The 25,044-nt window shown below is 55.8% G+C and overlaps 11 protein-coding genes across 11 annotated transcripts; 3 read left to right on the top strand and 8 right to left on the bottom strand.

The window, feature by feature from the left end:
- Positions 1 to 4: 4 nt before the first annotated feature.
- On the bottom strand, positions 5 to 4,884 carry JCM15063_003503 (uncharacterized protein; the record flags this gene model as incomplete). Its single annotated transcript, XM_076675424.1, has 13 exons — positions 5 to 893; positions 950 to 1,080; positions 1,140 to 1,178; positions 1,243 to 1,372; positions 1,432 to 1,577; positions 1,645 to 1,968; positions 2,027 to 2,128; positions 2,187 to 2,339; positions 2,403 to 2,573; positions 2,628 to 2,740; positions 2,811 to 3,141; positions 3,204 to 3,502; positions 4,128 to 4,884. 13 exons carry the CDS (start codon positions 4,882 to 4,884, stop codon positions 5 to 7), a joined length of 3,585 nt encoding a protein of 1,194 aa, XP_076537508.1.
- A 249-nt stretch (positions 4,885 to 5,133) lies between these two features.
- JCM15063_003504 (uncharacterized protein) lies at positions 5,134 to 6,301 on the bottom strand (the record flags this gene model as incomplete). Its single annotated transcript, XM_076675425.1, has 3 exons — positions 5,134 to 5,238; positions 5,298 to 5,611; positions 5,680 to 6,301. 3 exons carry the CDS (start codon positions 6,299 to 6,301, stop codon positions 5,134 to 5,136), a joined length of 1,041 nt encoding a protein of 346 aa, XP_076537509.1.
- A 240-nt stretch (positions 6,302 to 6,541) lies between these two features.
- Positions 6,542 to 7,569, top strand: JCM15063_003505 (J domain-containing protein; the record flags this gene model as incomplete). Its single annotated transcript, XM_076675426.1, has 3 exons — positions 6,542 to 6,572; positions 6,893 to 7,308; positions 7,375 to 7,569. The coding sequence occupies 3 exons, from the start codon at positions 6,542 to 6,544 to the stop codon at positions 7,567 to 7,569; spliced, it is 642 nt and encodes a 213-aa protein (XP_076537510.1).
- Positions 7,570 to 7,655: 86 nt separating this feature from the next.
- On the bottom strand, positions 7,656 to 9,198 carry PMU1 (putative phosphomutase; the record flags this gene model as incomplete). The annotated part of the gene is made up of 9 exons (XM_076675427.1): positions 7,656 to 7,734; positions 7,807 to 7,946; positions 8,017 to 8,091; positions 8,155 to 8,231; positions 8,293 to 8,315; positions 8,384 to 8,595; positions 8,660 to 8,734; positions 8,811 to 9,007; positions 9,108 to 9,198. 9 exons carry the CDS (start codon positions 9,196 to 9,198, stop codon positions 7,656 to 7,658), a joined length of 969 nt encoding a protein of 322 aa, XP_076537511.1.
- A 442-nt stretch (positions 9,199 to 9,640) lies between these two features.
- Positions 9,641 to 11,459, bottom strand: JCM15063_003507 (DMT family transporter; the record flags this gene model as incomplete). Its single annotated transcript, XM_076675428.1, has 5 exons — positions 9,641 to 9,954; positions 10,033 to 10,204; positions 10,269 to 10,558; positions 10,620 to 10,934; positions 10,991 to 11,459. 5 exons carry the CDS (start codon positions 11,457 to 11,459, stop codon positions 9,641 to 9,643), a joined length of 1,560 nt encoding a protein of 519 aa, XP_076537512.1.
- A 221-nt stretch (positions 11,460 to 11,680) lies between these two features.
- Positions 11,681 to 13,128, bottom strand: JCM15063_003508 (uncharacterized protein; the record flags this gene model as incomplete). The annotated part of the gene is made up of 5 exons (XM_076675429.1): positions 11,681 to 11,827; positions 11,896 to 12,392; positions 12,461 to 12,689; positions 12,762 to 12,831; positions 12,890 to 13,128. 5 exons carry the CDS (start codon positions 13,126 to 13,128, stop codon positions 11,681 to 11,683), a joined length of 1,182 nt encoding a protein of 393 aa, XP_076537513.1.
- Positions 13,129 to 13,596: 468 nt separating this feature from the next.
- Positions 13,597 to 17,746, top strand: RPA135 (DNA-directed RNA polymerase I core subunit RPA135; the record flags this gene model as incomplete). Its single annotated transcript, XM_076675430.1, has 8 exons — positions 13,597 to 13,912; positions 13,981 to 14,066; positions 14,133 to 14,252; positions 14,315 to 14,928; positions 14,995 to 16,547; positions 16,619 to 17,133; positions 17,208 to 17,669; positions 17,732 to 17,746. The coding sequence occupies 8 exons, from the start codon at positions 13,597 to 13,599 to the stop codon at positions 17,744 to 17,746; spliced, it is 3,681 nt and encodes a 1,226-aa protein (XP_076537514.1).
- Positions 17,747 to 17,864: 118 nt separating this feature from the next.
- JCM15063_003510 (epoxide hydrolase family protein) lies at positions 17,865 to 19,495 on the bottom strand (the record flags this gene model as incomplete). Its single annotated transcript, XM_076675431.1, has 7 exons — positions 17,865 to 18,180; positions 18,241 to 18,284; positions 18,345 to 18,589; positions 18,659 to 18,929; positions 18,998 to 19,103; positions 19,163 to 19,244; positions 19,327 to 19,495. 7 exons carry the CDS (start codon positions 19,493 to 19,495, stop codon positions 17,865 to 17,867), a joined length of 1,233 nt encoding a protein of 410 aa, XP_076537515.1.
- Positions 19,496 to 19,988: 493 nt separating this feature from the next.
- JCM15063_003511 (uncharacterized protein) lies at positions 19,989 to 20,909 on the top strand (the record flags this gene model as incomplete). Its single annotated transcript, XM_076675432.1, has 7 exons — positions 19,989 to 20,058; positions 20,129 to 20,207; positions 20,294 to 20,311; positions 20,392 to 20,491; positions 20,565 to 20,720; positions 20,783 to 20,833; positions 20,904 to 20,909. 7 exons carry the CDS (start codon positions 19,989 to 19,991, stop codon positions 20,907 to 20,909), a joined length of 480 nt encoding a protein of 159 aa, XP_076537516.1.
- Positions 20,910 to 21,139: 230 nt separating this feature from the next.
- Positions 21,140 to 22,473, bottom strand: JCM15063_003512 (uncharacterized protein; the record flags this gene model as incomplete). The annotated part of the gene is made up of 3 exons (XM_076675433.1): positions 21,140 to 21,573; positions 21,638 to 21,751; positions 21,819 to 22,473. 3 exons carry the CDS (start codon positions 22,471 to 22,473, stop codon positions 21,140 to 21,142), a joined length of 1,203 nt encoding a protein of 400 aa, XP_076537517.1.
- Positions 22,474 to 23,018: 545 nt separating this feature from the next.
- On the bottom strand, positions 23,019 to 24,864 carry JCM15063_003513 (pepsin-like aspartic protease; the record flags this gene model as incomplete). Its single annotated transcript, XM_076675434.1, has 6 exons — positions 23,019 to 23,500; positions 23,579 to 23,642; positions 23,717 to 23,858; positions 23,924 to 24,140; positions 24,213 to 24,418; positions 24,563 to 24,864. The coding sequence occupies 6 exons, from the start codon at positions 24,862 to 24,864 to the stop codon at positions 23,019 to 23,021; spliced, it is 1,413 nt and encodes a 470-aa protein (XP_076537518.1).
- Positions 24,865 to 25,044: the final 180 nt, after the last annotated feature.

Below are 25,044 nucleotides of genomic sequence, written 5' to 3' on the forward strand. Positions count from 1 at the left end.
CGTTTTAGATACAGTCAAGGTGACGTTCTTGGGGTTGTGCTATTTCCGGAGCCGAGTTTGCCTCGATTGTGGCATGCAAGGGTTCTGTGCCGCGATCGCGTTCGATGGTGCCGCGCCCGGTCGTCCTCCCCTTGTATCTGCCTGAGAGAGATGGCGCGCGAGTTGAGAGAGCGACGGGAGGTGGATCGAGGTCGGCGAACTCTTCTCCCGCGGGACGAGAGGACCGTGCGTGTCCATCTACGGTAGACGGGTGAATCCCGAGCTCGGACGACGACCGGCACTGATTGCGCATGGTCGTTGTCTCCTCCTCGACGACCTCGAGCGTTTGCAATCCGGACGTGGGAAAGATAGGGCTAAAGGACCAAGGCATTTCCCCGAGATCCCTTGATGCCACAGTCTCGGCGGTTGAGATGAAAGACCTGGCGTCACCGTACTCAGATAGCCCGTCCGAGTCAACCGAGTCGTCGCCATTCCACTCGGAGAAAGCAGTCCGTGCGGTCGAGGAGCAGAGAACCGCGTCACTATCGTCGGCTGCAGCCTCTGTAAATCGTGTCATTGACTGTTCCGATAGAAGGTGGGGAGGATCGGGATGTTGCTTCGAGACGATGCTGCGAAGGTGAGAGCGAGGCGTGACAAAGGGATACGAAGGAGAGGTGTGGAACACCTCATGCTCAGGGGATACAGGCGGCGTGAGGCTCGCAATTCTAGGGTGCAGGCCGGAAGGCGGACGTTGATGGGTCGAGGATGTTCCGCGAGGTAATACCGTCTGGACACCAAGCGCGAGCGTGTGCTCTTCAGGCACATCCGCAAGAGGTTCCGCAGCTGGCGATTCTTCGAGTTGCCGGTACGAGGATGCGAGTCGGGCATTGAGTATGCCCTTTGTCTCGGCGAGACTGCGTTCAGTTGAAGTCAGCGCACGATGCCAAGGCAACAACCCTTTCGGACTCACTCTGCTAATGCCTCCTCTTTCGCGGTCTCGGTAGTGCGTAATTGACATTTCAGCCAATCTTGGTAGGCCTCATCTTCTGCTACCGCTGCAGCTAGCCTTGCAGCCTCCTGCTGTTCTTCTTGAAGGCGGACCTATGGAGAGATCGAGATCAGTGCTGCAGAGCCAGCTAATTGTCTGCAAAAAGTATTACCTTGAGTAGGCGAATCTCTTTGACAAGTTCAACCGAAGTCTACACACAGCCATTACAATGAGCATCATGCGCCACATCAAGAGACGATGAAATTGAGACCGACTGTCTCAAGCTCTGCAAAGCTTGCGTACCAGTCTCGATTGACTGACAGTACCGCGGACAGTCGATTATTCAGCCTCGCAATGTCCGCTTCGAGCTCATCTCGACAGACGGCGAAGAGATCAGCGTGTTCTCTGTGAAAGGTCAAGGATGAGAGAGTATCGAGGGTACCGCGTGCTGTATGGGCGCGTACCGGGCCATCTCCAATGCACGAGTAGTTTCGGGGTTGCGCTCAACTTTGCGGGGTTTCGTCGCTGCCGCAAAGCGGCCTATCGTGCCTCGTCTCGGGATCTCTGACAAGATGGAATCGAGCTCGGAGAATGTTCGTTCCTCGTCCCACTGCTCCGCGAGCTCTCCCCGTCAGCTTTCCGTGCACCTACAGGGTTTTCTCCATGGGAGAACTCACGTTCCAAGCTAAATCGGGCTCGATCCGTTCCACACGTACAGGATGGCCATGGGTTTTCACTGCCGAGAAGGAACGGAACTTGCCTTGCGGGAACGCTTCGACAATCGACAGCGGTACAGAGTAAAAGCCGGGATTGCCGATGGCGGCATCCAGTTTCTTCCGTGCTTTTTCTCGCGCAGCGCCGGTCGAGAGTGAATCCACGGCAGGATCTGCACAAGTCACCAAGTTGGCGTCGAGATCGACCACGACGACCGCTGATGGTAGTCCCTTCAGAACAGAGGCTCGATGAGTAGGATCCGCTCCAAGAAGCCAGGGGCCAGGATCCTGTCACGAGGGCAGTCAGCTGTAACTCCGAATTGACACTTCTCGAAACGCATATCACCTCGTAAGCCATGTGCAAATCACGGCAATGCGAAATGGGTCGAACGAGGCCAGTCCACCCTCGGCGTTCGAGGACAAGCCGAAGGGTCATACATGCAATGCTCTGCACGCATCTCGGTCAAGATCGCTTGACGAAGCGAGCGAATTCGGAGCGGACTCACCAGCATAATGGGATGCTCCGAAACAAAGAGAATCCGTCCAGAGGGCGCGAGCGCAAGCTCTGCCACGCTCAGGATATTGTCCGAATGGAGTGCCTTGAATAATGGCCAAGTCGGGAATGCAACGTCTGCACAGTCAAGCTCGCCCGCAACCGTCTGCCGAATGAGCGAGCGGTCAGCATTCAGCAGCTATGAGCATGACAAGCTCTGTAGACGGACGGTCACGAGATACGCCCCGGTTGGTGACTGCGAAACGTCAATTGGTACCTCCAGCCTTTGACCGATGTGCGGCAGCGGCATGTTGAGTATCGGCCGTATCTGTCGGGAAAGGAGAGCGATGTCGCCAGATGATCGTGCCCATGACAGCCGCAGAACGTCACTCAGGAGAGCCTAGGGGAAACGGGTTGAGCGTTTATGCGGGTAAACGATTCGCGGAATACTCACGAATTGGGGAGATGTCGAGATAAGGATGACGGAAGAGGGAAGCCAGAAGTCTGTAGTTGCGGGCATGTCACAAGTAGCCGGGTGGCGATCAAGGTGAAACTCTCTGCAGGAGCCTGTTAATTCACATCACAGAACTAACAGTCAGTAGACACGTCTGCAGTATCACAAAGCAAGCGTGCGCACCGCGATCGTCTATCCTTTTCTGACCACCCAATAGCTTTGAAGCTTGTCTCTGCGAGACTCGCTGACCTAGGTTCTGCTGAAGGTCTCTGCTTGTTCTCGCGATGTTTCCGACGGGCATAGTCTGATCCTCCTGACGGATAGCACCGTTTGCAAGAATCGTTCGGATCGCGTAGATCTGGTCTTGATTCGCGCGAGACCAAACTGTAAGCGAGACGGCATGATACGTGGCACGGTCCGTTTTCGATAGGCCGCTCGAGAAGGAGAAAAAAGATGTTGTGTTTGAGGGTGAAGCTTTCGCGGCGACAATTTCGACCTCTCGATCGAAAGCGAGCTACACACGCTGGCATATTCAGAGGCGCCGGGGGCAAAGATGAGATTGCAGGACGGGCTCACCTTGATCGCAGTGCGCTGTATCTGCTGGATCTCGGTCTTCTCGAATCTGCTTCCTTCTTCTGCATCTCCTTCCGTCGCGAGACTTACGATGACCTCGGGCTTCCAGCGTAGAGATATCGCATTCGGCAAGTGCTGAGGTGATCGAGAAGTATGATCAGAAGGAGCGAGACACCAGGCAGATGGGTCTTTGCCGAGGCCTGCGACGAGGTAGAGACAGGCAATCGTCTTTGAAGAGCCAGCGGGTGCTACAGCTGAATACTGCGAGATCGAAGCGGAGGAGACCGGCCGAAGGTCCTCCTCTGATCGTAAAGTACGGAGCGAAGCGCGTCGACCGGAGGCGTCAGTCGAGGCTGGTCGGAATTTCCGAGAGAACAAACCAGAGAGCGGGGTATTAAGGTTAGGCTCGGAAGATCTCGACAGAGGGTGGCGAGAACTAGGCGTGCTGGTGGATGTGCGGCTAACGCCTTGCACAAACCGCACGACTGAGATCCTCCGCGGCCGATCGATGGTGGACTCGTTTGGTTATTGCGCAAGAGGAGCAGCGACTGTAGGCTGCCATGATTGAGCTGTGGCGCAAGGGTACTCTTCCGATCCAGTCGGGCTCTCTGGAATGGGTTCGAAAGAGGCGTATGTCGACAGAGGCACCTCGTCCGGATGGTTTCCAGGATGCGAAAGTTGTGAATCGCATGATCGGGTATAGCTTCCGGTCACTGACGAATAGGATGTCGAACAGTCTGTTTTGGTGCTCGATGACGACGAGGGAGCTTCCGTGGAATAGGATGAGAAGGAGATGCGATTGTCGGCAAAGAGGGTTCGGTGCGGTATGTCGGTTGTGAGGGCTGTCCCGATCTCTTGCCCTGTTTCGACTGCATCGCGGAGAGTAAGAGATCTTGTTAAGCTTGGAGAGCGGCAAGACCGACGCACCGTGGCGCGTGTCCCCTTGCTCTGTTGTTTCTCCAGTCTTCGCCATCAGATTGAGGGTTCTTCTCGAATTGTTCACTGTCATGGCCGCGCTGTCGAACGAAGCAGACTTGGCGAGTGTTCTCGTAGTACGACGGCGTACGCCGCTCGGGCCGATAGTCTGGTTCAGGGTCGATTCGATCGAGACGCGGGGTTGACTCGACTGAACATGCAGAGACTGCGTCCTCGAGAGATGTCTCGAGGCCGGGGGGGCGAGAGTGACCATTCGTGGCTGATTGTCCTCTCGCGGCCCTCGCTCCGATACCGTTTGATCTCGGTCAGTCACCGTGACGCCCTCGATTGACACGAGGGAAGCATGCGGTATCATTGGACTTGTTCGAGGGGCTTCCTCCCGGAGTATCGGGGTCGAGATCTTGTTCTTGAGCGATCGCAACGACGCAACCGAGCTCGACCTCGACAATCGATTGTTCCACAAGCTTCCCTTCAAGAAAGAAGGGCGCTTACGCAGCTTCTTGCCTAGATCTGGCCGGAACTGTTCCTCTGCCTCTGCGAGGACTGATTCGGGCGTCCTGTACGAGTCCTGACTGACTCTGATCCATTCCTCGTCGAACGCATCGGTAGTCGCTTCGTCCGTAAAGCAGATCGTCGGGGCCGAGAAAGGGTCTTCACCAGGCTGGATTGAGACACTCGTACGGTGCGTCGCCGGCGAGGCGGTGGCACGTCCTGGCCGGGTCGGAGAGGCAAAGTACGGTTCTGGCATAGACGGTGATCTATACTGCTTACCAAGTTGGACAGGACAAGGTGCAGGTCACGGTGAGGGAGTTAGCAGGCGCGAAAGGAGTTTGTGACGAGGAAAGACCGCCTCTCGTGAGCGGGTTTGTGCGCCAGAGGTCTTGCCTTATTTCCTTCTCTCATTCACAAACCTCGCGATATACGACGCGACTGGGGGTAAGGAAAGAACGAGGGTGCGGTTGCAAGGTGAGAGAAGCGAAAAGTAATAGCGCGATGTCTACGCTTTGAGGTATTCTTTCGGTTTCGTTGTGCTGACGAGCTTCTTTCCCTTCTTCTTCTTCTCGACAAACATTTGCCCGAGAGCCTTGTGCGCTGCATCAGTCTGCGATGTGGCGATATTTCTGAGTCGCTGATCACGGCTGAGAGCAGGACAGGACGTACGTTGGCGTGATAATGTCGGATCGGTTTCCAGTCTTCGCCTTCTTCCGCTCGTAACGGCGCAAATAGTCCAGCGCCAGCACGACCATTACCTCCTCCAAGCGGGCCTTTCGACTGTTCACCACTCTTGATCGAGACTTGCACCGCCTTGGCTTCCTCCTTCTTGAGTTCCGTGTCCGAGATCTCCTCGTCTGAAACGTCATCGTTGCGAGCTGCTTCTCGCTTCGCCCGTCGTTCGTAAGCAAGGAGGTTGTCGAGGTACGTCAGCGATGGTCGAAGTTGGAATGTCTGCGTGACGGGGTTCAGGTGAAGGGCATCTGCACGGAAGACCCCGCTGTGTGAGTCGCGACGCTTGGGAAGCCCGAGGCGCACCAGCCAGACGTACTGTCTTTGATGACACCAACGAGATAGCTCGTGACTTCTGGCACCTCGGTCGAAGCGTATACCATCTTGTCGAGCCTGCGATGTTCCTTGTCCTCTTTGTATCGTCGCTCTTCCTCATCATCCTGCTCCGTCTTCTTTTTCCGCCGCCCCTTCTTCTCCTGCTCGCGCTCGCGCTGTCGGTCCCTCTCCTCGATCACACCCTGAGCGAACGTTTTGGCCTGCTCCTCGTTCCAGCGATGCGGGTCCTTCTCCATCGGAATCGTGAGTTCGAGGTGCTGCGTGTTGGACTTGTACTTGGCTTGCAATTTGCCGAGCGAGGGCTGGGTCGATGCGAGTTCGTCGCGCGGTCGCATCTGAGGCGGCAAGAGCGGATGCGCCGTGTGCGGCTGCGGCGGTCGGTCCGGATACTGCAGCAGCGTCAGGCTCGACAAGAACTGAGGCGTGTAGTACACATCGAGCTCCTTCTCGACTGGGTCATCGTCGTCGTCGCTCGAAGAGTCGGAATCGGATCCGGAAGAAGACGCCGACGACGAGTCGGAATCGGCGACCCGACCTTTGCCTTTACGATCTGGTCTCGATGTCGACACGCTGGGCCGTTCTGGGGACACGCTCGAGCGGGCCATTGTGGTGTGTTGACTGATCAACATCCGACACTTTTTTGATCAAACACGGCCGCCGCTTATTTCCATCCCCTCTTCAACCCTCTCTGGACATTCCTCGCTTGCACAGGCACAAGATATTACTGTAATCGAAAAGACTACGAGATCCTTGATTTTAGCTGCTGACGAAGAGAAGCGAGTGCCGTCATTGTGTTCATCGTTCTCCGGCTGCACATTCATCTCATCGAGCCTCGACCTCGATCAATGAGCTTTCCAGACTACTACGAGATCCTAGGCAAGTCGCAGATGTGCACTGAACCGCCATGGGCGCTTTCACATCACCGCCCGCCCCACTTGTCATTTCGCCGGGCGTAACCAGCGATCTCGTGTCAACACTATCCGATAAGGTGGACGGGACAGGTCCCGCCGTGGACCACTCTTCACGAGTTGGAGAACAAGAACGAGGGGGCAGGAGTCGGATTTTTGTCGACATCTCGCTTGTCCCGACGAGTGTGGATCGGTGTTGACCTGTTCCCAGCGATCTATACAAGCTTTGACAAGGTGGAGAGTCGAGCGCCCGAACTGATCCTTCTTTCGAAACTGGTTCGCGTACAGGGATCCCCTCGACGGCCACTCCCGACCAGATCAAGACCGCCTACAAGCGCAAATCGTTGCTCTGCCATCCCGATCGAATCCCGGTCGGAGCGCAAAACGACGCACGACGCACAACCGCCACTGCCGAGTTTCAAGCGGTCGCCGACGCGTTCTACACCTTGTCCGATGTGAACCGTCGACGAGCGTACGATGAGTTGAGGGATTCGAACCGTGGTCGCACATCGAGCATGCCGGGTAGTTCGGGCAGTTACTGGGACTACTTTGGAGGAGGAGGTGCCGCCGAAGAAGAGAACGAGCGACCTGATGCTGAGCACGTCTTTGGCGAAACGTTCGAGGACCTACTCAGGCCTGAGGTTCACCGGGTCGTCCCCTTGTGGACTTGGAGTGGAGCGGCAGCCGGAGCCGTTCTCGGTTTCGTGAGTTCCCATGTAACTCTCGCAGACACGACCTGCAACCTGAAACTGACTCTCTTTGCTACTTAGATCGCCGGTAACATTGCTGGCGCGACTATCGGAGGATTCGCAGGCTCGCGACTCGGGGCAATTCGGGACGCCAAGGGCAAAGCAGTGTACAAGGTGTTCACCGAGTTGGGCGCGGATCAGAAAGCTCAGATCCTCGCAGCGCTCGCCAAGAAGGTGTTCGGAATGACGGGGATTGCTGAGAGTTTCGCCCACTGAAGTTAAACAGTCCTGTACACTCTCTCGTCTGTATACTACGCTCTTCCCCTTGTACCTCTGTAATCACCACGCTACTTGATTCTCGTTCACGATTCAGCGTAGCTCTTTCGAGGGCGAGGAATGCTCTGCCCGCCTGCGAGCAATTCATTGTCGGCATCGAGATAGCTGTTCAGATGAGACAATACCATGAGCATTTGAGTAAAGAGGACATTGAATCGAAGTGGACCAATTACTTACTCGACAGCTTTGACAACGACGGGGATCATTCCACCAGGAGGCACGCTCACATGGCGATGGTTGACAACCCGCAAGAACGATGCAATCACGCCGCCATGGGCCGTGATTGAGATGTACTGTACAGGATCAGTCGCAAAGATCTGCTCATGTCGATCATATCAGTCGATAGTCGCCGACATGCCAAGAGACGTCTCGGACGAGGGAACAGACCCTGTTTAGGAATTGCTGTATCCGAAGAGCTTGTTCCTTTGGCGACTCCTGAAAGTCAGGGCTCCAGAGTTGATCCTGTTCGGGAAGGAAGAGATCAATATGGGAAGGCAGCCTCCAAGACGAGGAAAGTAGCCTCACATGTTCAGAGAACGGTTGGTCAAAATCGAACGCCGGGAACCGCTTCTTGAGGGTGCTCTTGCGGCTACGCTGGTCGCCTGCATGAGCTCGGGCGTATCAGTCCCGCACACAGAAGGGATGTGAAATGGAGGAGCTTGCAGGTGTGGACACCAATCACCTCTCTGCATGGCGAAGCAAAGCGCAGGTCAACTTCGGGCAAGGCTCTAGAGCGAACAGCCAGATAGTTTACCTGAGGTGTTCAACAAAGAGAGGTCGCACTTCGCCCGAATCGATCAAGATGTCCTTCCAAGTGCTTTCCAATGTCGAAGCAGCTCGATCGAGAGGACTCGAGTAGAGTTTCGATGGGAGTGGAACCGCAGCTTGGATCTGCTTCTTCCAAGCGCGGTTGACTGCTTGAGCTTGTCTTGTTCCCAGTGGAGTGAGCTCGGGATCAGGCCCCCACTGTTAGCCGGAAAGATCAGTCTCGCTCGGCAGATCAGAGCTCAGCGTTTGACGAACTACCTACCGTCAAATTCCCGTCGCCGTATTCCATGCTCCACTTATTGTTCCAAGCGTCTGTGCCGTATTTGGCCTCGGCAACCTGCTCACGCAGCGAAAGAGCCAAGCTTGGCTGAGCCGAGTGCCCCTGCCTTGCGCGAAAATGAGGCGATACTTGCATTGTGCCAGCCTTGACCATGCCTTGCCAAGAAGAACACTTTGTATGCGGTGTGCTTGTCACTACGTTCGTTCAATTGATCGATCGCAGCCTGAAACCGACTCCATCTCTCGTGACTCGAATCGACGAGCCCAAACGAATGCTCGAGCAGGTCGTATTCTTTCGTGTCGTTGAAATTCGGGGACGACTGCACGAAGACTGTACTCGTATGCGATTCGGTGATCATGACGATGTGGGGCGGCGAGAGGCGATCGCTTCAGCCCGAGAACAGCGCAAAAGCAGGAACGTTGGAACTCACAGCCGTCAACGACGGTGTAGTTCGTTGGAGTGAACACCTTGGTGATCGGGCTCGTCGACGCGAACGGGAGCTGAGCGAGAGGGGTAGCCATGACCGCGCTCGAGAACAGCAAGAGAGATGCGAGAGTGGCGAGCTGGAGGCCGGGCACTGCGCCACGAGAGCTGCGTGGTTGTCGAGAGATTGGCTGAACGAGCATCAGGTCTGCGCACGAGCAAGCTTAAGGGTACCGCGGAGCGTAATGATTTCACACACGTTGGCAAGGCGCAAGGGGCCTTCTCCGGTCACGGCTACGAGGCTTCATAGTCTTCAGCAGCAAGTTCATCCGAAGCACATCGAGGTCACTCTGACATGCACCGTAGAGACAATCTTGGCGTCTGTGATGGACTGCCAGGAACGAGGAAACCTAGGGCGAAAAGGTCCCAAAGCTCGTGCATTTGCCGCGCGCGCACCTGGGATTCCCAGCAATTTCAAGATGATATGATATAACGCACAACCGGAAAACGCTTGCTACAAGAGAAGAAATCACTGAAATTCTAGCGCTCGAGGTCAACCCCTTGTGCCGCTGCGATCCCAGATCCTGATCTTGACCTGCCCTTGACAGCAGCGGCGTCTACCGCGTCTACATCGTCTAGGTCGTTTTCTTCGTCACTGTGAACGAGTTCAGCTGCGTTTTCCCTCTCTGCTTTCGCCTCGGCTGCCTGTTCAGCCGCGGTTTTTGGCGCTTGTTTCGCCAACGCAACCCGGAGCGCCCCGCCCACAATGATGAGCGCGCCCAAGATCGACCAGGCGTCTGGGAGCGTGTTGAAGAAGATCCTCTCGAGCACCATAGCGAAGATGAGGTGCGTGTCTGAGGGCGACGCAACGAGCCAAGAGGTCAGTTTCAAGTCAAGAGAGATGCACTGGAGCGACAGGATCTTTGACGTACAGACTGCGAGAGTACCGCGCCCAGCGCGCTCGCGCTGAAGTCCGGTAGTGAGGAGGACTTGCGCAACGAAGCCAAAGACTCCGATCGGGACGAGGAGGATGAAGAAGCGCTTCGTAAGGTACAAGACCGGGGGCGAGTGGAAGATTAAAGGGTAGAGGCACGCGACGACAGTCTGATGCAAGACATTTGTCAGTGCACGACCACGAGGCCCAGTTCAGAGTCAGAATAGCGCGTACGGAGTACGTCGAGAAGTACAAAATCGAATGCGTTGCGTTCGCTCGTTTGCCGATTACACGGATGATGAGGTATGCGCCAGCCGCTCCACATACACCGATCAAAGCGACGAAAACGGCAGAGGTACGCTGCTCTGGAGTGACGGTATTGAGTGGATCGCTCGGATCCCTTGGAGCCGGAGTGAAGAGGAAGGAAGGCTTGGCGATGAAGACGGTGCCAAGGAGCGAGGTGCAGCCAACGATCGCTTCGAGGCGAGTGTATGGTTCTTTCAACAACAGCCAAGCGAACAGACCTGGTGTAGAGTGGAACAATCAGCTAGCCACTCAAGCCCGCCTCGAACGAAGCTTGCTTACCGACGAGGACTGGCGACAAGAAGCCGATTGTTGTTGCGTCCGACAGCGAGAGATACTGTAGCACGTAGTAGACGGGGAACAGTCCGAAGAAGCCCACGATTCCTCGTACGCAGAGCAGGACCCTGACACCTGGCGGACCCAAAAATGGATGGGGGTCTCCGCTGTACCGCAACCAGATGACGCATCCGAGCGCCGTGATAGACATGCGCACAGCGATCAACTCCCATATAGGAACGGCGACTTCGGTCACCAAGATCTTGACGCAGAGGTTCATGATCGAGAAGAAGAATTGCGCAAAGGCGATGCACAGTAGTCCTGTCCGTAGAAATCTGTCGTAAGCCTCTCATAATGTCTCGTTATAGAGCGCTCACGCGGCAAGGACATCGTAGTGCCTAAACACGGAGCTCTCGTGTAGACCGGAGGACATGTTGCCTGCACAAGGAGCGCTCGTATTGGAAGGACAGTTGACTCGCCTATGTTCCGCTCGACGAAGCTGATCACGCCGGCCAACAGCCCAGACTGGGCAGTATCATCGCGCTCGTACTCTCTCAAGCGCCGTTGTCGTTGGAGAGTCCTGGGAGAAGCCGGAGTCTGCAGCGGATCGCTCAAGAGCGCCGCTGACGATGACTCCCGACGATGCGAGCTCTTCGTGATAGTCGGCTGAGCGGCTGGTAGCACGATGTCGCCGTCGTCGTCCGAGTCATAGGCGTGACTCGTGAATCGGTCAGCGCTTGCCGAGAGCGGGGAATCGGTGGACGGTTGCCGAGCGCGCGACGCTGTCAGCGGACTGTCCGGCGCCTTGAAGCGTTGTGGACTAGCCGGTATCTTTGGATCCGGCATGCGGCAAGTGAGAGAAGTGGAATAGAGCAACAACTCTTCGCGACTCAATGCGTTCGGCGCGGGTGCACGCGGTCCCACTTCGATTTTTTATCACCGATAGAATCGACGATAGCACTTGACTCTGATCGTTAGGGACCGAGACGGTGGCAAACTTCGTTACAACAAGACGGATGAGGCAAATACGAGACAACTGCTATCTGACCCAAGCTGACAATCAATCCTTATTTCCGCCTCGAGCGCTGCTGCTGCGCTTTCATCTTGGGCTCGCATTGACTGCAGAACCACGACCCCTCTGGTGTTGTTTTGAGGCCGACACAATTGAGGTGGAACCATTCGATCTTGCAGTCTGGCGCGTCGCACCCAATCATCTACATACCGCACGAAAGGGCAGGGTCAGGTTGAGATGGACAGACAGCGTTCTGTGAACGGAACGCACCTCTCCAAATGATGGTCTGTGGCAGAAGCAGTACGGAGTCAGATCCTCCGCCTCGCCGCTCTCCTCTTCGATCGTGGGAGCGGGGCTCTGTTCCTCCTGCCGCTTGCGCTTGTTGCCGTGTTGCTGTTGTTGTTGATGAAGCTGTTGTTGCTGCAACTGCTGCAACTGTTGGTTCTGGTTCACTGCCTGCTGCGCCGAAAGCGCCTGCGCTTGCATGGCGAGTCGCATCTGATGCTGATGCATCTGGTGTTGCTGTTGCTGTTGCTGCGCGAGGAGAGCCAGATTTGGGTTCTGTCCCATCTGTCCCAGTCCAGGCGAAGCCCCTGGGGTGCCGTACGCGACATTCTGCAAGCGCGACGGAGCACCCCGTCGTTGCGCAGCCGAACCCAGAGGTGTTCCCGGACCCGGACTGCCTACACCGTACGGGTTCGCACCGTACTGCGCCATCTGCGCAGGCAGTGGCGCGAGTGGGCCCGGAGTTCCAGAAGCTTTGCGTTCTGCTTGGGGACGATTTGAGTCAATATGGCCACGCGATCCGAGCGATCGAAGAATGGATGACACGCACGCAAAGAACCTGGAGTCCCTTGGCCAGCCCCGTAGCCAGGAGTACCGTACGCATTGTAGGCTCCAGGACCTCCTGGAGTCGCGCCATATGCTGGCTGAGAAGCGTAGTGCGCTGCAGCAGGCGCTGCCGCCTGTGCAGTCGGAGCGAACGATGGCAGAGTCGGCAGCGGCGGAGCGGTCGAGGTGAGTAAGTCGAGCTGAGTTTGTAATCGATTCAGATGTCGTGACAGCTGCAGCGCGAGTGCAAGAAGTTAGTGCCGAACGGTCCAAGCCGCAAAGCTAGCCGCAGATGCTAGACTGACTAGGTTGACGCCCCTCTCGCTCAAAGCGACTTTTTCCCGTGTGGCGAGCTCGGCACTCTCAAAGTCAAGCCTGTAACAAACATGCTGAGCTCTCAAGGATCGCCTCGCTGCGGAACAACGGGCCTTACTTGATCTTCTTGATGCTCGAATCCTCTTTAGGGTTCGCGACAAGCAGGCCCTGGCCTCCCTGCGTTGCCGGTCTCGAGTGTTTCTGGATTGCCTGGTCGCGCTGAGTCGCTCTTGATCGTAGATCCGACACTCTGCCCTCCTTGTGACTGATCTCCTCGAGGATGTGACACACTTCGGAGGGAAGGTTGTCGAGTGAGCTGACAAAGTCAGCCAAGAGGACGGCTGCGTCTTCGGACATCGTAGTACAGCGTGTAAGAGAGTCTTGGCGAGGTCGACCAGGTGCCCAAGCGGCGTATCGAGGATACACTAGCGATGTTTAGATGAAACAACCCCTTGCGGAGGTCTCCTGTTTCGGCGACACGTGGATGCGGCAGGCACCCTCTGGTAGCTTTGAAGTAATTGCTCGAGTCGCTCTGTGTCTCTGGCGTACCAGGCGATGTCGTGAAACGGGTTGCTTCAGGTTGTAATCGGGATTGATGATTGCACGCTATTGCAACTGAAATTGCAAAAGTTTTCCCGCTTTTTTTCCTCACGCTCCTGCACGCAGCTTGCGGACAGCTCTTCGAGGCCCACAGACGGACTTGCTAGAGTCTTGCTCCGACGACCCAGCACCTCTCTGGTAGAGCCCGGCCCGCAGCGAGACCGGAGGAGCACTTTTACATCTCAATCAACTCGCGCCGAGATCTCCTCCGCAGACGCACTCGGCATGCCAGGAATCGCCGTCCAGCCGCCCGTGGCTGGTCCCTCCAAGGCCAAGTTCAGCCCCAACTCGTTCCGCACCCTCGACCGCGAGCGTGCCTTCACGAACCCGTCCTCGACCGAAACCAAGTACTCGGCGCCGCAAGAGCTCGTTGCCCCGCACTACCAGTCGTTCGACGCCTTGTTCGAAGGCGCTCCGATAGGCAAGAATGGAGAAGTTTCGCAGAGCCACGGGTTGCTCGACCTCGGCATCAAGGATCTTCTCCCGAAAGTCGTTTTCGATGGCAAGGGTCAGGACGGAACCCTGGGAAACCGCCTCGAAAGTACGTTTGGCGCCCCAAGCATGAGCCGTGAAACAATTTCTGACCCACGCCAATTGCGCATTCGACAGTGCAAGTCGTCGAGGTGACGGTAGGCCGACCGATGGGCCCAGAGAAGGGCGCTCACTCTCGCGAACGCCGAATTTACCCTGCTGAAGTGCGTGTCATGAGCTATCAATGTCGAGAAGTGGCTAAGAAGTATATTGACGAAATCGTTGTGCAGGCTCGCGAGCGACTCGCGACCTACGCAGGTCGTATGACTGCCAAAATCAGGTGGTCAGTGAACGGTGGACAGTCGACTATTGAAACCCGCGAGTGCGGCCATCTACCCATCATGGTCAAGGTGAGCGTCAATCAGTCCAGGGCTCTACGAAACGCAGTATTGATCGTGAGCGGTGCGAGTAGTCTGCTCGGTGTCACCTCCGCAACCTCCCACCATCCGAGCTCGTCGCTCACCATGAGGAAGCTGAAGAGATGGGTGGTTACTTCATCATCAACGGAAACGAGCGTCTCATTCGATTCCTGATCGTCCCGCGACGAAACCACGTCACTTCGATCATCCGACCTTCCTTCGGCAACCGAGGAGCGGCGTACACGCAATACGGTGTCTCGATTCGCTCTGTCCGCGTCGACCAAACCTCGCAGACCAACACGTTGCACTACCTCTCGAACGGCGGGTCGACCCTCCGTTTCAGTTGGCGCAAGTCCGAGTACATGGTGCCAGTCGTCATGATTCTCAAAGCTCTGACGGGTGCAACCGACAAGGAGATCTTCCTCGGCATCGCGCAGAAGGATTTCGGCAACACGTTCATGACGGACCGTATCGAGCTCTTGCTGCGAGGCTTCAAAAGTTACGGCTTGTTCACTCGACAGCAGTGCCTCGAGTTCCTTGGAGACAAGTTCCGCGTGGTGCTCGGGTGTCCTGAAGACTGGACGCACGAAGAAGTCGGTCAACATCTCCTCGATACGATTGTCCTCCCACACCTTACCGACCCTCGCGAGAAGCTCAATCTGCTCTTGTGAGTGTAGCTTGACTACAACGTCAGGCTCGTTGACTGTGGACGCTGACAGTTCCTGCTCGGCAGCTTCATGATCCGCAAGCTCTATGCCCTCGTTGGCGGAGAGTGCTGCGCCGACAACCCCGATTCGCCGCAGCACCAGGAGATCCTCATGCCCGGATTCCTTTACGGCATCATCATCAAGGAGAAGCTCGACGAACTTCTGAACGGTATCCGTATGCAGATGGTGCAGGATATTCGAAGACAAATCCCTGGCACCGACATCAAGGATCCGAAATACATCCAAAAGACCATCGCGCGAGCAAACTCCGACATTGGGGCCAAGTTGGCGTACTTCCTCGCGACGGGCAATCTCGTCTCTCCGTCTGGACTCGATTTGCAACAAGCGTCAGGCTACACGATCGTCGGAGAAAAGCTCAACTTTACTCGTTACATTTCGCACTTCCGATCCGTGCATCGTGGTGCTTTCTTCGCCGAGCTCAAGACAACCACTGTGCGAAAACTGTTGCCCGAAGCGTGGGGTTTCCTCTGCCCTGTGCATACGCCCGATGGATCCCCTTGCGGTCTGCTCAACCATTTTGCCCACAAGTGTCGTCTTGTCAACGCACACCTCGACGTCTCTCACGTTCCTGCCCTTCTCTCCTCTCTCGGCATGCTTCAACCCCTTGATCCGTCTCTCGACGGACGGGAGCACGTCTGCGTGCAGCTCGATGGTCGAATCATCGGCTGGGCGACTCCCACGCTCGCGAAGCAACTCGCGGACACTTTGCGTTTGTGGAAGACCGAGGGACAACACAACATCCCTCTCGACCTCGAAATCGGTTTCGTCCCGCTCTCGAAGGGCGGTCAATACCCAGGACTGTACCTTTTCGCTTCCCGAGCTCGAATGATGCGAGACGTCAAATACATCGCGAACGGCAAGACGGATTCGGTCGGACCTTTCGAACAAGTGTACCTCGACATCGCCTGCATGCCCGACGAGGTCGAGAAAGGCCTGACGACGCACATCGAGTTCTCGCCCACAAACGTGCTCTCGCTCTTGGCCAACCTTACTCCTTTCTCCGATTACAACCAGTCTCCCCGTAACATGTACCAATGTCAAATGTCGAAACAAACGATGGGAACGCCTTCGACTGCACTGCAACATCGCACGGACAACAAACTGTATCGACTGCAGTCTGGTCAAACCCCGATCGTCCGACCAGACCTGCACAACACGTACGGCATGGACGGGTACCCGAACGGTACGAACGCAATTGTGGCCGTCATCTCGTACACCGGTTACGACATGGAAGATGCCATGATTCTGAACAAGTCGGCTCACGAGCGCGGTTTCGGTCACGGTTCGATCTACAAATCGCAAATCATCGACCTCAAAACGGTCAGAGGCGACAAGGGCTCCGGAGGTGTTCCGGCAGTGCACTTTGGTCTCGGTCCCGACGTTCGACAAAACGATGACAAGTGGGCAACGCTCGACTCGGACGGTCTGCCCTTGGTCGGTACTCGTGTCAAGACTGGAGACATTCTCGCTGCATATTACGACAGGACTGCCGGCAAGACCAAGGGAGAGAAGTACAAGGGAGATGAAGTTGCGTACATTGACGAGGTCCGACTGATAGGTGCGTCTTTCTCCTCAATCCGTCTCGATGATTCATTCAAGCTGAGTTGCTCTTTGCGGATCCCTCGATAGGAAACGATACCGGAGACGCTACCGCCGACAAGCTGCACATCAAACTCCGCATCCCTCGTTCTCCTGTCATTGGAGACAAGTTCTCCTCTCGACACGGACAGAAAGGTGTTTGCTCGCAGAAGTACCCCGCGATCGACATGCCGTTTAGTGAGTCGGGCATGCAGCCCGATGTCATCATCAACCCCCACGCTTTCCCGTCTCGTATGACGATCGGTATGTTCGTCGAGTCGATCGCGGCCAAGGCGGGAGCGATGCACGGTCTCGCTCAAGACGGTACTCCGTTCAACTTCTCCGAGGACGACACACCGCTCGAGTACTTCGGAGAACAGCTCAAAGCGGCCGGATACAACTACTACGGAAACGAGCCGATGTACTCGGGTATTACTGGAGAAGAGTTCCACGCCGACATCTACATCGGAGTTGTCTACTACCAACGTCTGCGTCACATGGTGGGAGACAAATGGCAAGTGCGAACGACCGGTCCTCTCGACCAGCTCACACGTCAACCCGTCAAGGTAAGTGCTAGATCAACTTCGTTTCGTCTCGCTTTGCGACTCAACACTGACAATGTGCACGTGGCTCACGACAGGGTCGTAAACGCGGAGGAGGAATCCGTTTCGGAGAGATGGAGCGTGACGCTCTGCTCGCTCACGGCACCTCGTTCCTCCTGCAAGATCGACTGATGAACTGCTCGGATTACTCGACTGCCTGGGTGTGTCGATCATGCGGCTCGATGGTCTCGCTCGGCTACGACCAAATCACCCTTTCGAACAAGTTGCACTCGGCCGCCACTGACGGCCCCGATCTCTCGAGCGGACCCGGCGGGGAGTACTGTCGGTCGTGTCGGGCAAAAGCTATCGAAGAGTACGAGGCGAGTCAGGAGAAGGATTCGACAGTGCAAAAGCAAAAGAAACAGGTGCACGGTACTGGCCTTGTGTTCGAGAAGAACGTTGCTGGAGGACCCAAAGGTGGAGAGCTCGAGGTGGTCGCCGTTCCATTCGTGTTCCGATTGCTCGTGGCAGAACTCGCAAGCATGGGTATCCAAATCTCGGTAAGTACTTGCACTCTTTCTGCTTGTAACATGTTGCCGATCTGACGCAATCCGCTCGACAGGTTGGAGTGGACTGAGCGACTCGAAACTTGTAGTTCTACTCGCGTCGTTACTGCTTTGCATTCATATACACTACCTTGGATACCCCCCGAGAATCAAGTGACTGGGTCTCCGGGAAACATACATAACTCCACTTTAGTCTCTAAGCATGACCACGACCGCCTCCCTGACATGCTCCGCGAACACCTCGGGCTTTTCCAGCGCGGCGAAATGTCCGCCATCTTCTGCTTCTTTCATCCACTTCAAGTTGCCAGTCCTCCTAACGTCGCGCTCAGTCGGCACGGCAATCTCGTAAGGGAAGGACGAGACAGCAAGGTTGGGCAGGAAATACTTAGGGTCCGTCAAGAACGTCTTGAAGTGAGGATTGAGTGAATAGGGGGTGAAGGACGATCCGATCGAGTGGGTGAACCAGTATAGCGACAGCGTTTCGAACAGAGAATCTTTCGTAAGCCTGGAAGTGTTACGAATGTTCAGTTAATATTCGAAAGCTCGGAAGCGTCTGAAAACCTACGTTGGGTTCGGCTGCGTTGCAGCCTGCTTGATTGTGGGGACCATCTACACAACACACATTGGTCAGTATTACTGCGTAAAAAAAGGGCCCACAAGCTGCCAAACCTTTTCGCCGATCCAAGCGAGTAGACCGATGGGCGAGTCATTGAGCCCGTAGGCAGGTGTACGGGGCGTCAAGTTTTGCATTACATAGTACGCGGACCCTTTGTCGAGGTAGTACAGCGTGCGTTTGAGTCGTGCACGCTGCTTTTCAGGCAGAATCACCGAGGGGAGCCAATCAACAAGCACGTGCGGGTCCACCCAGCTGAACGGAGCCGCTGGAGGAACAGGGCAAAAATTGAGGTGAACGGCTATGCGACGAAGGGATATCAGTTCCCACGTCAATGGTCGGTGCTTCGGCCGGTTAGAGGCACACTCACCTTTGCAATGGTCGCGATGGTTGGCCCCGATCACCCTCGCGCAGACGGACCCCCAGTCTCCTCCCTGAGCCACATACGAGTCGTAACCTAGACCGGTCATGAGCTTGTCAAAGATGCGGGCGGTATCTGGCATCTGCCACTTCGCCGTCTTGGGCGGCGAAGAGAAAGCGTAGCCGGGCATCGAGGGCACGACCACGTGGAAGGCTTGAGCATCTTGCTCTTGAGGTTCCGTAAGCAAAGGAATCACGTTGAGGAACTCGAGGAAGGAGCCCTGTAACGAGAGAAATTGGAATCTACTGCCTTTGCAGAAGACATTGAAATGCGCATCGAATTACGTACAGGCCAACCGTGAACGAGGATCATAGGTACAGCATTCGCTCGCGAGGAACGATGATGGATAAAGTGTACCTCGTTGTCCTCAATGCCGACCTTGAAATGGTCGAACCTGTCCGAGCGAACGATGTCAACCCGAAGTCCATCTTTGCGATTGTAGCTGAGTCTCACTTGTTCATCCGGCTCTGTGCGGTTTCCCACGAGTGGTTCCTCCACTCGCGAGCAAGCTCCTTCATTAGAGCAAGCGAGGGTCCTGGACGTGCGGCACAGCCCCAACCCACGGCGACTTCAGGTCAGCTGACGCGCGCTGCGAGATCAGCGATTGCGCGACGCACCATGACCGAGGCCGAAAGCGTGGATTTGCTTATCGTCGTCGAGATCGTTCGCGACGGGATCAGCCAGAGGCCAACGTGCATTCTCGAGCCGCCGATGCAATTCATCAACGTCGCTCTGAGGGATGTCGACCTTGAAGGGCTTCGGAGGCCCATGGAAATCGGTAGTCATCTTGTCGCGATTCGCTGCTACGAGACAAGGAGAAGAGAGGAAGCGGAGACTGATCCGCGTGCATGATGAGACCAAAGCGTTGCCGGAACTTCCGTCGCCAAGCTTTTTTGCCCTCGCTGCACTGTGTATTTCACGTGCGTCTCTCCAACGAGGGCCCTCGCAACACTAACATCGCTTTGGAGAAGAATTTCACAAAGTCACCGAATCTTCTCTGATGACGTATGTATGCGCGCGGACTGAACCATGACTTCAACAGTACTGTAGCGACAGAGAGAGTCGGTGGGTCCGGGTAAGCCAGACTCTGGACGGAAGCCAGGGAGACGGATAAAAGATTCTGCCCCGAACTCAATGACGACGTAGCGTACAATTGGACCGACGGGATCTGCGACTCGGCCTGGTTGCGAGAGGCGTCGATCACCAGTCGCGGACACTCTTTCAGTTTTCTTTCTGTCTCCGCGAAGCAACAGCAACAACTTCGAAACTCTACGCAATCATGTCGACAGAATCCGAAACCCGAGCCGTCCCTGACAACTTTGACGAGATGTTGAACAAGCATTTCGAGTGTGAGGCGATCTCTTCTCCATACCATTGCGTTTCATACTAATTAGCTGGCTCATGATCCATACCCGATAGACACGTACGACAACGGCTGGAAGTACGAGTTTTGGGTACCCAACCACGAGCGGATCGTATACGCCATCCATGGAGATAAGTCGCTAGTCCAGGTCGCATCCGACGAGCTAGACGAGACTGACATCAATCGTATTCCCTCCCGTCTCCACGACCTATGAACGGCAGGAACAACTATCAGACGGCGTACGTCGGGAGAACCCGGTCGCTGAGCTTTCTCGATGAGAATGAAACGTCTGACCAGGCCCTCTTTCTTGCACTGACAGCTACTACCAACGTGTCCGAGAGAACCTATGGATGGTTTCGTGGGTCGAAGAAACGGGTACCTCTGTAACGATCTGCCTGGACCAGGTCAACAAGAAGATTGTGAGCATTGTTTGCGAACCATCATGCTACATTTGGAGCCAGCGACTCACGCGCAATACTGGGTCCACGACAGAACACGTTCATGGCATTCAGCAAGGGCCACTGGACTGAACCCGAGAAGGCACATGGTTGGAAGAACGACAAGCTCGACGACTGGCGCGAACTCTCAAAGATTGGCAATCAAACCACCGATCGACACATTTTGCCTGAATCCGCCACGATCGACAAGGTAAAGCAGACGAGAATATCTTGAAAGTGCTACAAAGCAGTGGACTAATGTCGTTCCCATAGATCTACGAGGGTCGCAACGAATTGCCCGAGATTGACATGTCGTGGCCGACCGTGAGTCTCAACAGAACAACCGTGACAGAGCTGTCCCGCTGACGACTGTCGTATTTGCTCCCTGAAACAGCTCTAAACGCAAGAGAGGGAACCGAAAAAGCTAGAGATAGACATCTTTTAGAAGTTTGCTTGTTGATCCTCAATCTGGAAATTGAATCACAGAAGTTGTACATACGAAAAAAGTATAGCAGTGCTCAACTCAAACAGGAATGGAACGCGGGGCAGACAGGAATGAGAACAGGACAGACAGAGAGACACCGGTTCGAGATAGGAACATGAGAACTATACAGAGCGCGATGGTCGAGCCTACTTGACTCGGGCGAGGCGCTGGGTTGATTTGACAACGTTGTTGTCGAGCACATCAACCTTGCCCGTGATCTTGCCCAATTTGGCGTTTTGCGAATCAACCTCTTGACCAGCCGTCATGGCGAGCATCTTGAGACGTCCGGCGAGACCACCGAGTTCCTCCAAGTTGCTGTCAATCTCGTCCTCGACCTCGTCATCACTCGCGGTCGCTTCGAACTGGTACCTGCCACGCTCAGGTCCTCGAGCCTTGGCACGACTGCGCGCACCAGCGGCGTTCTCGGCCTCGCGATCCATCTTGTGGTAGGTCTGGTCGATGCGTTGACGCGACTCGTACTGTTCGCGACGGGTCTGTTCGCGTTCAGCTTTCTCGGCGTTGTGACGCTCGAGCAGGCGACGTTCCTCCCGGTCCCGCTTGGCTGCCTTGTTCCAAGTGACTATAATGTCCCATGTCGTTAGCGGAATCCGCCATGCCACTGATCTGCAAAATCCGGGACTCACTGTTTGGACGGAAAATTGAACGGTTCAGAGCCTCGAGCTCTTTCGTCTCGTCGACAGCACGGTCGTTGTGAGCCTTGGCGAGGTCGAGGTGACGCTCGGTATTGGCGATGCGGTCTGCAGATGGTACGAAAGGTCAACGGAATCAAAGACAAGCATGAGCTTTCGACGAACGAGTACTGACCAGACTGATCACCGAGCTTGTCGAGAGTGGCTCGAGCAGTCTCTTCCGCTTCTCTCGCGATCCTGACGGCGTTCCTAGTTGAAGCGAGTGACTCTTGCTTCGTGAAGCGCATCTGCTGCTTGATCCCCTCGACTTCCTCGTCCTCCTCGTTCTCAAACTGCTGCTCCTGCTGGCCTCCGTAGCCGTGTTGGCCACTGCCTCCTGCAGCTCCGCCGCCTTGTTGCGCATAAGGGTCCGAGCCTTGGCGGTAGGTGTGCTGCCCGGGAGGCGGTGCTCCAGCAAGCAGCTCATTGCGAGCGTCCTGATCGGCAGCCTTGTTCTTGCCACCGAAACCCCACTTGCCCGATTTCTCCTTCACTGGAGCCTGTTGCGGCGGGGGCTGTTGAGAGTACTGCTGCTGCGGTGGCATCGGTCGCGAATAGTGACTCGTCTGCTGGTAGCCGTTCCCTCCTTGAGACGGCGGAATGTACGAAGGCGCAGGACTGCGATACGATGGCGGTGCACCGCCAGGTACACTGTGCTGGGACGAGGCGTACGAGTGGCTTGACTGTGCGTAGCCCGGTCGAATCGATCCAGCTGACGAGGGAGGCGGCGCGTTGTCGTAGCCACCGACTTCGGGGATCTTCTCTTTCTTCTTCTTGTCAAAAAGGCCCATGGTACTCTTAGCGTTGCGAGGATGAGGGGCGAGTGAAGAATGACGGTTTAGGAATCCGGCCGTCGACTCCGCAAGGTGGAGCCTCGCAAGTCAGTCTCGCGAATCTCGAAACTCGCTACTGTACATATACCTGCACATAACTGCGGTTGAAGATCCGGAAAGTATGGCTGAGGACCCGCCAGAATCACATGGCATGTTCCAGAATAAAGCTGTATACAGTATTAATTAAAGCCTTCGAACTTACCTTGAACCCGATCGACGCTCGTCACTTACTGATAGCCGTGGCAGCAGCCCACAGTGGCCGGTGTGTAGGTGTACCGCGTAATTGGAGCGGAGCCTCATCTCGCAATACGATCGCAAGCACGGACGTCGGTAGAATCATCGTAGAAGCCGTCCGGATAAAAAACATTAAAGTGGAGATACAGCGGACAAGAAACATAGATAGAAGGGAGGGAGAATGTTGGGGAGGAAAAGCACGGTGATGCGAGGGTTCTAGATACAAGTGAGTTATGAGTGGGTAGGTACTGAAAGATGTAGGAGGCCGTCTATGCCATGGCGATTCCAACAATTCCGGCAACGACAGTTGCGAGCGAAAGAGTGAACTTGGTGAAGACGGTCGAAGCCGCGTTCGTGCCCGACGAGGACGAAGCCGAGGTGCCTGTGTTGGCAGATCCTCCTGAACCGAGACTCGCGAATCCGACAGCCTCGGGGCTCGAGAAGCGGTACGCAGAGTACACTCCGGTCAAGAACGCGTCACCGACGATGACCGAAGGCGAGTTGGAACCAGTCTGGAGCGAGAAAATGGCACCGAGACATTGTCGACCGGTATAGTCGACAGCGCCTCCGTTGAATTGGGTGGGGTCAATGGCGTACGATTGTCCGCCGAACTTGAGCGAGACGTTCACCGTCTGCGAACAGGGGAACGAGTAGTAGCCGGATGCTCCATCGAGGTTGATCGCCTGCGAGTTGGGCACTTGAGAGTAGATCTCTTGAGCAAGCGAGCTCGGGACACCGATAAGGGTCGTTCCTGTGTGAAGCAAATCACCGAAATTTCGATCGTCAGCGCGCTGTGAGATTTGCGCTGTGCGGTACAAGCGGCACTCACCAGTGTCGATGACGACCTGGTCAATGGAGACACCAAGACTCTTGCTACCAACCGAGATGTCTTGCTGTAGCTCGGAGGACAATGCGTTAGATGGTGATAAGGAAGTGAAACCGGGAATGGCCGAGCCTTTAGACGCACGAGAGGAATCGACCAGTATCCTGCTGGTTGAACAATGTCGATCCAGTTGATGCTGCCAGAGTAGGCCGACGTGTCGACACCTCCGATAGTGAGCGTTCCTCCAGGAGCGGTAGTTGACGAAGCCGTAGTGAAAACGTGAGTTCTGTCAACACAAAGCGTAAAATCAGCTTCAGCTCGAAACATGTTAGGGTTACAGCAGTGACCCACTGGAACTCGAAGCCAAACACTTCCTCGGGCAGCTTGCCATCCTGAGCAAGAGCCTGGACCAAGGGAGTCGCGCCCGAACTTGCGATTGTCTTGAAGCCGAGGCCAAGGATTCCAGACAGCTCTCCGTCGACGATGTTGTTCAGAGTCGAGCATGCGGCAAACACTTGGTTCTGCTCGGTGTAGTTTGCAATACTCACGACGTCGGACACGAGAGTACCTAGAAATGCCATGTGCGTCGTCAGTTTGTTGGCAGCAATGGAGGCGGTTGCGATGAAGAAGTGCTACTTACCACTCGCCGATCCCGAACCGTAGGTGATTTGGAAGTTTTGGGACGAGGTCGAAGCGGTCGATGAGCTCGAAGGCGTGTATCCAGGAGTATTTGATTTGCAACCGTTGCAGTTGGGTTCTGCCAGGATCAAGTCTGCGGATCCCGTGTCGAGCACGACCGAGAAGCCAGATGCTGGCGTTCCAACGTCGATCTCGCCGTACCATTCACTGGGGAAAAAGAAACGGAGAGTCAGCGACTAAGATTACGCCAAGGCTCCGCAGCAGATCCAAGTGGGCTCAGGACCAGCTGGCGCTGTTGGAACCCAACAAGCAAGCCGTCTGGCATCCATCGCAGGGAAGAGTAAAGCTCACGAGTCCTGGTACGAGGTCATGTCGACTTTGCCGGCACGCTTCTCGTTCTGCGAGGTGGACTCGGACGAGGCGGTTTGGGCGCCGTACTTGGCTCGCATCCGTGCTGCCTGCTTCTTGAATGACTCGACATCGCGCTTGACCTGACCGCCGTTGCGGCGCTTGATCGGTACTCGCAGTGGCGCAGCAGCCGGTGACGAAGTCGAAGTGAGAGGAGTCGGCGAGGCGGCGGTGCTGGGCAGCTGCGAAAGGGTTAAGAGTGCGAGCGAGGATGCGAGCGAGAGCGTCGACAGTGAGGAGTGCATCTTGCTCGAGGAGATTGCACCGATGTCGTGCGTGCGAGTGAGAGGGGAAGGAGGAGAGAGGGACCGCGAAGGTCGAGCGGCTCGGTTAAATTTGCGCAGCTCCGCGCGAAATATCTGCGTCACAGCCGGCCTCGGCTTCGGCGGTGCGCTCAGCGCTGCAACCTTCCCCTGATTTGATTA

The sequence above is a fragment of the Sporobolomyces koalae genome (genome assembly GCF_050403365.1).
Source record: "Sporobolomyces koalae JCM15063 DNA, S_koalae_JCM15063T_v1_ctg1, whole genome shotgun sequence".
Taxonomy (NCBI): domain Eukaryota; kingdom Fungi; phylum Basidiomycota; class Microbotryomycetes; order Sporidiobolales; family Sporidiobolaceae; genus Sporobolomyces; species Sporobolomyces koalae.